The following is a 13,377-nucleotide window of genomic DNA, read 5'->3' on the forward strand; positions in this document are numbered from 1 at the left end:
CAAATAAACTCGTGAGTCAAATGCCGTTTACCGCACTTGTTGCATAATATACTATTACCGCGCTTGTTGCACTATATACTATTGTGTGTTCTGGTTGTTTTGCAAACATGTATCCAAAAACTATCGCTCGCTCCGCTCGTGCCAAATAAACTCGTGAGTTAAATGCCGTTTACCGCACTTGTTGCATAATATACTATTAATTGATTATTACATCATTTTCTAGCTATGATACGTAAAAAAAAGTTTTCTATGAGCAGATTAAGTTTGCTAAAAAGTCCTGGTTCACCCTGTAGAACGGAAGCCCTGTTTGCAGGGGCAACCCTGACCCGGCATTAAAAAACCGCACATTTCAATTCGAAGGATTCTGTATCCAACAAACAAACAAAAATCGCATATCTGTTGGCTTTTATGGGGAAAAATTTTCGAAACCGTAGTTCCCGAACAAACCAAATGCTGAAAAAATATTCCAACTTAAACATACAAGTCGAATAAGGCCCAGTTGGGATTAAATTACGTTTCATTTTTCAGCATTTGCGTGTGTGTGTTTTTTTAGCCCGACCGTTCAAACATAATTGAAAATTGCACCGGGGAAATAAAGTCGGTTTATATTGCCAAGTCGTCATGGTGAATATTTTCCGTTTTGTGTGTTTATTTGGGCTATTATTCTATTTAATCTGGGCCTAAGCGGATTTCGGAATCAGTTCCACTTTCCATCGCAGCCGACGCTGAATATATTTTGTCTAGCACCGCGGATGCGGTTGCCATAGCGATATTTGGTAACCGTAACAAACCGCTTTTGTGTTAAGGTGCGATTAAAATCGGCTGCCATTTTGAATTTTTACTACGTCTTGAGGACAGCTTTTGCGTTCGTTTCGAGTTTTTCGGTTCCCCAATTTAGTAATTTATAGCAGCGTTTTAATTAAATCTAGATGGAATATCATTCTTAAAAATTATTAAACCATAAGCACCAATCCAAATGTGGTTTTTAAATCCGATTTAATTTTTTTTTGTTTAATTTTCCATAAATCATTTTAGGTCGAATCATCCGTGTTTATGCTGCAAGGAAGTACCCTGGAACTATGCCTGTACACTATTTATACTTGTCAGTTTGATCGGTCACTCAAAATGGCTTAAATATCATCTATATGCTGACGACACACTTATATACGTCTTCTAATGACATTAAATGCATGTTGCTTATAAATTTAGGAGGCCTATGATGCATTAAAACTACTTTACACCCACCGACATTGCTTATCACGAGAAATCAAGAAACTTCTGTGTAACTCCCTGCTTTTAGCACTTACGATACAGCAGCAGCGAGAAGAACTTTTTAAAAGATCTTACTTTTATAATATGTATTACCAATTTGATTAATTCACTGAATTTGAACAGTTTCGACGATATTTGCTACATTATGGATTTGCGAAATTTTAAATTTGCAAATACGTATTGCAGAAAGTTCATTGAATTGAATTTCAATAGTTTTATTATTACTTTGTTAACTGGGTAAATGTACTACTTTGTAATAGTTGTCGAAAATTGTGTTTCCATTTGTAACTACTGTGGTACAGGCAAAATAAGAAAATAGTAATAATAATAATAATAATAATAATAATAATAATAATAATAATAATAATAATAATAATAATAATAATAATAATAAAAATAATAATAATAATAGACTTTAGATTTTAGACTTTAGACTTTATTGGCCATTAATTACATTACAAGAACAACAAATGGCAAGTCACATGTGTGAATGAAAATGAATTAACACAATATCAAACACATCCTAATAAGTAAACATTGAAACTAGAATTAGCTACAAAATTTCCAATTAGTATTATGGAGATACTCGTGACGCACCACGGATGTACTCATCTGCAGTATAGAATGCATTCTCTAATAAAAATTATTTTATTATCTTACAAATTTTAGTGTATGACAGGTCCTTGGCATCAGTTGGTAGAACATTGTAATAATTAATGCACAATTTATTTAACTCGGATGAGCGCAGCCTAGAATGGCATTGGACAATTATTTCAGATCCCCTGATGTAGTGATTGTAGTGATCACAATGCTTAGAGATATCGTTCTTTAGCTCATGTATGCGAGTGACTGTATGGTAAATAAATAGTGATGGTAAGGTCAAAATATAAAGTTTTGAGAAGAGCGGACGGCAGTGATCATGAGGTTTTGCATTCGCAATCACACGTATCGCTCTTTTTTGCATAAGAAAAGCGTTGAGGGCATGCACGGAACCATCCCACAGGCATCTTAACTGGAGCATTATTTAAATTGTACACCTTGCTACAAGAGAAAATAAGATGGCTTGTTTTATTTTCATTTAACTGTAAGCAGTTCGAGCAGAACCATCCAAGCGCTCTTGTCTTGTTGGTCACACTATCGATACTAAGTTCATATGGGTTCCTAGCTCGGGATGAAAGTATTGTATCATCCGCGTAAAGGGTAGTATTACATAGTATGTGGGAAGACAAATCGTTGATGCAAACTATAAACTATGAAATTATGGCCCCGAGGACCCAGCCCTGCAGCACTCCAGACGATACCGGCAAGCTAGAACTACTGAATCTTCCATTCACTTCGACACACTGAAGTCTGCCGCTCAGGTAAGAGCGCAATAATCTATGAGGCATGCTATCATGCCACACCACTCAAGCTTCTGCTTCAGTACTCCATGAACCACACAATCAGAAGGCTTCGTGAGATCGCAAAAGGTGGCCTCTGCCAAAGCGTCAAAGCCCTCAACAATGCTCCCAAGAAAATTTAGCAGAGCAGGCGTGGTGCACCTTTCGCACCTAAACCCGAACTGTTCTTGGCACAAGAGTTTGTGTTTAATAGGTCTATAATTTGGGGGAACGTTGGTATCTCCCTTCTTGTGCAATGGCACAATCCTGCTTACTTTTAACTGATCTGGAAATATCCCAGTCTCGAACATCTGCTTAATTAGGTGAGCTATAGGGTTAGCCAAAAAGTTGCAGTATATTTAAGAATTTTTGAATTTAGATTGTAAACGTCTACAAAATTAGAATTACTCAAGTCTAGAATTGTGTTATAGACTAATTTACTGGAAACCTGATCCAGGAAAACGACCCCTGGAGCTTGATAACCTCTCATACAGAGCATTGGATCATTTATTTTTTTGTTGTTTCGGCAGTGATGTTCGATGCCACCTGAGAAAAATATCAGTTGAAATCATTGGGAGTATAACCTCGATTTAAGATTTTTCTAACAAACTGACCATAAGCTGCAGCTTTTGTCTACTAAACTTCTTTTTTACAGCGTTTAAATTTCTATACTGCTGCCAATGATCCGAACTGCCAGACGCTTAGGCCATGGCCTTTATGTGTAAGAGCTTATCATGCAGGAAACTTAAGTCGTTGTTGTACCAGTGAATTAGTCTCGAACTTTGTTCGTTTTAATAATCTGGTGATGATTAATATTTATGATAATAATAATAATAGGTATATTGCATAAACACCATTACAGCAACAAAATAAAATATTCATATGACACTATAGCAGCAGAATTCATTAAAAATTTAAAAATTATTTCCTTTGAAGATTTCTGCATAGTGGCGTGAACATGAACAATTTACATACTGGCAGAATATATTATTGAATTTAACGCCTTCTAGTAGAGTAAAAGATGTATAAGTAAAAGCCTTCGGTTTTCATTTGGCTAACTTCTGTTCTTTTATATCGGTTATTCGGTCGATAAGTAACACCTCTAACTTGGAGGTAGTTTCAGAATCTTCAGATTTCATTTTTATCACTTGAAATTAGTTCGTTTTTCTTGGGACTGAAAATCTTTCACCCAGTCACTTGGCATGTGATGGTAGAATCGTTTTTGCTTTTAGATCGATCTGTCGTACGCCAAGTAGAAATAGCCGTAAACACGAAACTTGTGGTAGAAATGTCTTTGGGAACTGTCATGTATGTACAAATTTATATTGCGGTTTTGACTCCCGCATTGGTCGCTATATAACATAAACACTGATATTTTTCCATAGGTTTTTACCATGTGTGCTTGATCTGTGCTTAGATCGCAGATGTCCAAACAATACGTACATAACTGTCTTTTACAATATGCCACTCCAGTAGAAATATTAAGAGTTGCTGAAGTCTTCAATAGATCAAAAGCGATTGTTGTTGAATAGTGCTTTGACTCCATCTTCCTTCCTCTTTTTCTTTTTCCGCTGTATTTTTCGTTGTCATTAGAGATTTCTATTTTCATATTATATGTAACATAAAATCTGAAACATCACTATCAGTTAGGAAACTAAGTAACCAAAAACCGTTGAGCAATTTCAATTTGAAAACCATTCTACCTTTTTCGAGAAATCGAACAAACTCTTGGCTTCGGATTTTTACTACGACACTGCGCGAACTACTTGGAACTTAACCTTACCCATTAGTAATAGTCTTAAATTGTTTTCGATAGATCTAAAGCACTGCTGCCATTTTGGCGTTTGTGAGTTTTGATAGCCACGCCATACATCACTAAGTCAATATATCGTATGCTCTGTTCGCGCTTAAACAGTGTAGTTTATAAAACTTGGTGCATAATATAACATTAAAATGTGAATATTTGAGAATTAAAATGTGCCTACATTCTCCGGGGATGCTTCCAAATAGCTACTGGGTATATAGAGGTCTTGCCTACGTTAATAACACGGGCACAAACCAATTGCAAATGTTCAGAAGGAATATTCAAGGCTTGAGACCTGTAACATAAGTGTCATAATATATAATATATATCTTGACTTCAGCCTACGTATGTAAGTATTCAGCAATATAACGTTTAACTTCTCTAGCTGTGTTCAATTTTGAATAGACTTTTTGGTCGTTTAAAAAAACTGTTTATATTCGTGCCAAAATGGTTCAAATCTGATGTCGTGTTGAATTTATATTTCGTTGTTGACTATTTCTTATTAAAATAAGGATTTCCCAAAATGTCAATCTAATACGAACAAATATTATCAAGCTTTCTGATGTCTTTCGCTTTTTTTTGTGATTCACAAAACCGTACCAGAACCTAGGTAACATAATAAACTAAACTACAGGTATTCTACTGGTATATAAAGCCCAATATCTGCACATCAGCCAGGTGTTTGCAGACATGATCAATGTTTATTAAGCCCCATCAGATTTTGCGGTATTTACGACCTCTATGAAATAAAAATACGAAAGAGATTTTAATTTCGAATTGTACACATGTGCTTAAGCACCATCACGAGGTTTTGATTACGAGCGAAGTTCTTTAAATTGTACATTACTGCCCTATAGTGGATTTTAATACAGATAGAAATATAATTTGACAGGAAGTAAGTAAACTTATTAAGAATCGAACAAGTATTAGCATAAGTGAATATTTTGCATTTTACAAAATATTCAATAATTCCCTTTCCTTCCGAATAACGACTTTTTTTTTAATTTGACACAAATTTTGGAAATCTGACTCAACTCACAGGAAGAAAAAACATGCAAAGTGAGAATAATATTATTATTATAAAATTTAATATTACAATATTTCAATATTAAAATTACAATGACTGTTTGACCTAGACCTAGATGAACGCAGTACGTTTTCCCATATTAGAATGCAGTATCATAGAAGCGGTTCAACTAGCACTTTATAAATAAGTGTAACAATTTTTCTAGAAATAAATTCTCGTAGCATACAAAATTTATGAAATAAAGATCTGATTTTTTTTGTTAAGTACACCACATGATTATCCCATTTAACATTTTTATCAACCATAAGTATTTTATAACATTAGTTTCCTTTATTGGTCCTACTAAAGTGTCAGTATATATTTCTGAAAAGGTGGGACGATTTTTCCCTGTCTTATTTACATTAACAGATATTGTTAGTATTTTTAAAGCAATTTTCATTTTCCACCAAAAATACTCACCGTGTCGTGCGTTTAGGAAACAGCCTTGCCTCAAATGTCTAACTTTACTAATTCATTTATAGATACATTAGATAATAGAGGCACAGTTCCTTGCGGTGTATCGGCTTGGAGCTTTGGTCACTTAAAAGATTGCCTATTTTTGTAAATTGAAGCCTATCGGTTAGATAATTTCTAAACAAATCGCCAACAATGCCACGGATTCCATTCTTTTCAAGTACATCAAGTAATTGTACATGTAACAGACGCCTTTTGTATGTCGAGAAAGACAGCAGCATACTGATTACCACAATCCAGATGGTTAGTAATTTTGTTACTGAGCTCCACAATTGCACCATCAATACTCATCACTTGAGTGAAACCAAATTGATGACTGTTTAATAGATCATTACCTCTAAGAAAATCGGAGAGCACTTATGAAGACATTTTGATCTATAATTACAGGCATTCGATTTACCTCCTGCTTTATATATAGATGATACTATAGTCATTTTAAACTGATAGGGTACATTGCCAGACTCAAATATCATTTTTATGATATGACATATATATGATCGACAATACGTAGTGTTGATTGTTTTTTTAAATTGCTATCTAATTTACCATAACTGGAGTTAAAAACACTGATGGTACACTTTTTTGTTTTATTATTATAGGAGAGACGGCCAACTCTACTTTAGCAGCCATTTTTTCTCCTACGTTGATGAAATATTCATTGACGTTATTAGCCAGTTCTTTTTATCAGCTGTTAAAATATTATCAATTTTTAGCATTCATTATAGATTTATTTAGCCAATTTCCATAAGTTTTATATTCAGTAAATAATGCAAGTGTGGGATTTTTATTCAGTTTTTTTTCATTCTATCTTTAGATTGTATAGCAGTAACGATTCCATTTGTAATTCTGTAATTCATGGTTTTATTTTAAGGTAATCTTTTAAGTTCGCAAACAAATATAAGCTTGAAGTCAAACGAAATGTCAAAAAACTGCGAATATATTAAAACGCTCTTTTGTGAGAATCGGCTATTGATTTTATCTCAAATAATCCCTAAAATTTTATTTTGCCTGTTTGGGCCTCATTTATTTGTTTATTTCGGACATTTTATTAAATATGCTTTTTGAAGCATGCCCACATGCACTGGCTAAGTTATTAGCGAATTATTAAATTATCAGTATTTTTATATATGGTCGCGAATTTAATGCATTCATAAATTCGTTAAAAACTGCCGACCGATTAAATTAAATATACATATTTCGGTTTGAAAATATTATTAGGGTTCGATTTTTCCCCCTCAAAGTTATATATGATGCAATATCTATAGAATTATCGTTTATCATACGTGACTGCGTATCTAAACTTAGTTAACGAACAAGTTACAATCGTTTGATTGAATAAAAACAAATATATAACAAAAGTAATTCGGGTGAAAAAAATATTGCGGTATAATCAAATCTGATGACATCTGCGTTCGTTTATATGAGTGGGCGGTGCGTGAAGAATGCCGTTCAAATTAACGAAATCAATAATTTACGTTATTTGTTAATACCGTTTTACTTCGACGCTTCAGATGCATTGAACGATTATCCACCATTTTGAAAATAATTTCTCGCAGAACCATAGGCAAAATTGTGTACAAATAAGAATCTAGCACACTAGTGAAAAGTGCATTTCTTAAGCTATAATATCAGTCAAACTTTTTGAATAATATACCATTTCCATAGATGATCCGTATCAATTTTTAATAAAACTTTTATATTATAACATTATTGGGAAAACGATCTCACTTATTTTTTATGAGTACTCAAGGGCCATTTTATTTTTTAAAGTTGGTCACCCTGTATACGGGCGCCAAAGGGCACGCACATGAGAGAGAGTGAGAAAATACGTTGTGGCCAATCTGATAACATGAAATTCGACTTTGACACATATCATGTGACCACTGGAACGACGACAAAGTTGAACAAACGTATATGAAATTGTCGATAATCAGATGGATTGAAAGAAAAAATTGCATTAATTGCTTAGAATTTAATTTCACACTTAACACTTTCACAATAAATAGCAGTAATTTTAAATTTTGAGTAATTTTGAGGTCGTGGCCACCTCTGATACACGCAGTTCAGAAGATGTGAAGCGCTGAGATTTGATACATATGGTTCATAGGCATGAAATTGGATAATGTCAATTCACATAACCTGGGTGTATCAAAATCGATACAAAAACACTGGCGTTATTTTTAATTATTACTAACAAAAAAAACTTTTACACTTACATAGTAAACTAAGTAACTTAAAAACAATTCAGACACATAAACTTTTTGTCAAGGCAACCTGCACATCTTGTAAAGCACCGCTTTGAGTTTTTTGTCCCACGACCCCTTTTGAAAAAAACTATAGCATACAACCCAGCTACCTCTTTTATCAAACCCTTCCAATTTATGTGTGTTTTCATAAACTGGGGTAATTTTTTTCACATATTTCATCAACCAGGTGCTCTCTGAACATACATACATAGCTTTCCCCCATTTATAACTCACGTATCTGTCAGAACTTCCATTTCTACCTTCCTATACGATTTAGTTTTGGGTAGTTGATTTAGTTGATCTTCGAACGGAGTTGCTGAAAGATTACCTTTGATCTGAAACATCTATGCATGATTTAGCAGAATTGTATTTTATTTTTATACTGAGCTTCCGTTTGATTCCTCTTTTCGTTTCTACTTCGAACATTTCAGGAAAGTATTTTGTTTTAAAAAAAACAGGCTTCGCGTTTATCTTCTGAAAAAACCTGTATAATGGCCTATACCGATTAATATTCTACCTGTTTTGTAAATAGGTTCATTCCATAACTAATTTACTGTCAACTGGCTGTTAGTTGTTTTCTAGCATAAAGTTTTGCAGTGAAAGTATATCCACTTCGCCAACAATTTAAACGGTTTTGTGCCATACTTATGAGGATAGCCGCCCTCTGATGTGCTTAACTTGAGGGGATCTACTTCAGGACATAAAGCAATTAGCAAAAAGTGCCTCAAATCAAATTCGTGACGTGTCGGTAAATCCAACATTTGTGAATAAAATTTGTACTCCAATAGTCCTTTAGACGTGGTTTTGGATTTTGCCCAATCCATATAATTATTCCCAAAAATGACCACATCTCTTCTTTATTCGTATCAACACAATAAGCAAGGAATGAGTTATGCTTTATTGTTTCATGAGGCCTTGGCTCTGATTAAAAATCACTAGATCTATTAAATTCATTAAATCATTAAATATTCTTGTACTTCCCTTGAAATTGGGACCTTTATTTGGCGGAACATACATTATACACTAAATATTAATTACTTTACTGTTAATTATTCTGATTAGTTTTTTACTTGTCGTACCGGTCACATGACATTTGACAAAATCAATTTTCCTAATCCTTATCGCTATGATTTAATAATAAGTATTATATACTGTAGAATGTACAGTGGATCTGACAACTTATCTAGGACAAACCAATATAAAATATACTATAAGTCATTATAGGATTTGATTCGTTCGTAAAAACATACAGGCTGTCTTGTAAAACTTACCTTTCGAAAAATTTTGGTAATTTTAAAATGGATAAGGAGTTTATAATAATATTCATCGCATTTGTGAAATGCATGTTTTTGTTCTATAATACGACATGCAATAATGGAATGAGATTGATTCAAATTCAAAAAAATACTGAATTTCACCTCTTTCTTCTTGAATTTAAAATTTCCACCCGTTTTTTCCATCGCAATTTTTTCAAGGATTTGGTTTTTCTGTTAACCTTTCATCTTCTTAAAATTTGTTGTTTGTTTGTTAATTAATAAATCTTAAATTATATTAATTGGTTAATAAAAATGAGAACCGAAATAAAACCCTACTAGGAAAGTCGACAAAGAAAACTTACCACTTAACTTAAAGGGCAAGCTGCCCGTAAGTGGGTCTGGGTGAAACGGCCTTGGTCCGAACGGAAAGTGATGAAATCCAGCTTGGCGCGTCTTGGATCTTGGTTCCCTTGGTCCATCGACAGTAACCTTGATGGCCTTGCTGAGTGTGGCCACTTGCGGTGGTGATGTCGACACTATGATGGTTAAAGTGAAACTCTTTCCTGAAAAAACAATCGAATGTCATCGTTTTATAGCAACAAGGCCATTAATCGTCGATGATTGCCAAATCAATTAAAAGTGGCGAAAAACGGAAAACCCAAATTCGTGTAAGAACCCAGATAAATTTCATTTCGATAACCCGTGGTGTAAACCTGCGTTTGACGGTTTTGACAAATGTTCCCGAGAAGGCATTAAATTACAATTTAAATGGGTATCGTTTCGAAGTATTTCATTTCAGAGGGGAGAGTTAGAAAGAGGGCGAGGTGATGACACCGTAGGTCAAATAACTTAGTTCCATTTTTGCGGAGTTTTTAGTTTGGAATGCATAACTAGTATTCATGTATTTTCCGTATACGTTCGTTAGCAGTGACATTCAGTAAACGTACATGAACACTTTCTAAATGTAGAATAATAAAAATAATCAAATAAGTTATTTCTTTATGTGCAACCAAATTTAAGGGTAGTCCATAGACGTTGGTTAGCCGTGGCACTCAGTAGACATATATTATGCTATTGACGGCGATGAAAACTTTCTTAAATAGGTCGAAAATGATCATGGTAAAATGAGTTCAGTGTGTGGAGTATGCTAGTATGCTAGATATACTATTTTTCATGTAATATACTCTATACCCAAATTCGACCGTTTTTGCAGGAATGACAAAATTTTTAATTTATTCAGTCCAGCAGAATTTAATTTATAAACGACATAATTAAGGATTTTAACGAATTGGTAAACTTAAATAATAATAAAAGCTACGATAAATCGATGAAAAATGTGCTTATTTTCACAAATGAACAAACTGATGTGCTTCGCAGTACGACGTTTTTTAAAGCATTGATGGTATTGATGATACTATCTTATCATATTGTTTTCAAATGCTAAGCTTCATTAATGACAAGTAAATGTGTTTAACAGGGCTCGCGTTTATTTTAGCCTGTATCACGCGTATGTTCATAGCAGAATAACTTTTGCTTCTGTCTTTTGGAGCCCTAATGTATACAAAAAAGTCAATCAGAATCGGTCATGTCGTAGTTTATCGTTGTAGTTCTTTGTTTAAAACAGAGAAAATAGACATACGTCCTAACTCAAAATTTCAGTTTCAAATTTCGATATAAACAAAACTGCAGATAAAGTTAAGTTAATTTTGTCTTAACTATAGATTGAATTTAGAGCCAATGGTGCAAGATTCATCCTTGCTCTATGTATTAGTTGTGTTGGATAAGGTAGCGACAATGTTCAATTGTTTATTTATTTATTTATTTACTTGCCCTTTGGAACACAAACAGGTTAAACCCCCTCTTAAAAATCCAAATATAACAACATAATATTATGTTAAGCTTAGTTAATAACAATAACAATGCGAAAGAACAATGTGAAAGAGAAAAATAAAATAACTAAATGCGATGAATTCAACCCGGCATAGAAAAGAAAAGTAACAATATAAGTTACATTTCAGATTGAAAAGCGCACAGATAGTACAATATTATCAAAGGGAAGGCAACAGAAAAGAAAACAAAGAAAAAAGAAAAGGTTCTGACTTATTTATTTATTTAAGTGATATACTTTGAATAGGGTGTAAGGTATATAGAAGCGCAATACACAGCGTCTCGTATACAAATGCCAAACTGACCTACACGAGCTACAACTTTAGGTGTACGGTACACCCTGTCTACTAACGAGGATATGGCGAGCGAAGGACTACCGGGATAAGTAGTCCCCCACCCAATGGTCAACAGTTTCGGGTGGAGGAAACATTAGGTGGAAGGACACCTCATTGTCCTGGGATTCAAAAATTGACCTCAAAGGAGGAATAATCATATGAAAGATCCACTGGATATCTCAAGAACAATCGATATGGCTATGTTCAGATCAAATCAGTCCGGAGTTTCAAGCTCCCCAATCGGATCTTTGGAGGGAGCAGGTTTAAACAGTAAAATGAGAAATGCTAGCATTAAAATAAGACAACCTAGGAGAAACTATAGAATATATTACTCCGAAACAACGGATGGAAGGTACGAGCATGGTACGAGTAATCATACGGACAAAAGTGGATAAACACGCTATCAATTTTAGACTTGTGAATGAAAGGATTATGCTTCTTCAGGTATATACTTCGCCTGTGAACACTTACATAATTCAAGTTTACGCACCTACCACAGACCACAGTGAAAATGTGCAAGAATTTTATACCAAGATTCACGACTTGATGAGAACGTTGCCGAACCCCTAATGCTAATGGGAGACTTTAAAGCTAAAGTAGGCAGAGGAAGAAAGAGCGGACACATTGGGCCTTACGGACTTGGAGATAGGAATGACAGAGGAGAAACAATCAGTATATTCACAGCCGAGCACAACCTAGTTATACTAAACAGATTCTATAAACTACCACCATCAGATCGATTACATCCTGGTAAATCACAGACACAGAAATAGTTTTACCAGTGTGAAAACATATCCCGGCGCCGATATAGAATCCGATCACAACCTAGTAATAGGAGACTATAAAACTAAAGTAAAGAGAGTACAAACCCAATGCCCTATAAAACATGACATCAAAAAACTCAAAGAAAATACAAACACAAATCCCTAATGATAAGTGCAGCCAGTTTTTAACGACCCGAATCAGCAACTTCAGGCACTAAACAGAACGGTGGAAAATGTAAAAAAAGAACTAGTTAAAAACGACAATGACAACAGAAAATCTTGGATAACAGAAGAAATTGGACAACTTATAGAAGAAAGAAGAAAACACAATAACGACATTGCAAAATACTAACAACTCAACAGACTAATACAAAGAAAGATCAGCGAAGCAAAACAAAAAGAAATAGAAGGAAAATGTCAAGAAATGGAAGAGCTACAAAGTAAATTTGATGAATTCAACTTACACAAAAAAAGTAAAAGAAATAACTGGAATGTATAAGAAAAAAACTGTATGTAAGCTATTCAACGAAAACTGAGAATTTACTTGTGACCGAAAAGACATTAAATAAACATGGGAAAAATATATAAACTATCAATTCCACGATAGAAGTGGAGACTCACCAACCTCCCAAGCAGAAACCTCCCCTAAAATACTAACTTATAAAACTAGGACCGCCATTAAGTCCTTGAATGAAGGAAAAGCTCCAGGGCCAAATGAAATACAATCAAAAATACAAATCTGTAGAATTACTAACGAACATTTTTAAATATTTTATTATCTATCTCTGAGTTCATAATGATACCAAAAAAACGTGGAGCCAAAACATGTGGAGACTACAGATTAAACAACTTGATGAGTCACTCGCTGAAACTATTTCTTAAGATAATTCACCG

At 34.0% G+C, this 13,377-nt stretch overlaps 1 protein-coding gene across 1 annotated transcript in view; it reads right to left on the minus strand.

Annotated features, from left to right (window-relative positions):
• LOC132699469 (runt-related transcription factor 2-like) overlaps window positions 1–13,377 on the minus strand; it is a 64,103-nt gene that overhangs the window by 25,704 nt on the left and 25,022 nt on the right. The window contains exon 3 of the mRNA XM_060666205.1: window positions 9,860–10,060. Within this exon, the coding sequence (XP_060522188.1) occupies window positions 9,860–10,060 (201 nt within the window). The remainder of the gene's footprint in view (window positions 1–9,859; window positions 10,061–13,377) is intronic.

This window comes from Cylas formicarius, unplaced genomic scaffold (assembly GCF_029955315.1).
Source record: "Cylas formicarius isolate icCylForm1 unplaced genomic scaffold, icCylForm1.1 PGA_scaffold_3__17_contigs__length_32017465, whole genome shotgun sequence".
Classification (NCBI taxonomy): Eukaryota; Metazoa; Arthropoda; class Insecta; order Coleoptera; family Brentidae; genus Cylas; species Cylas formicarius.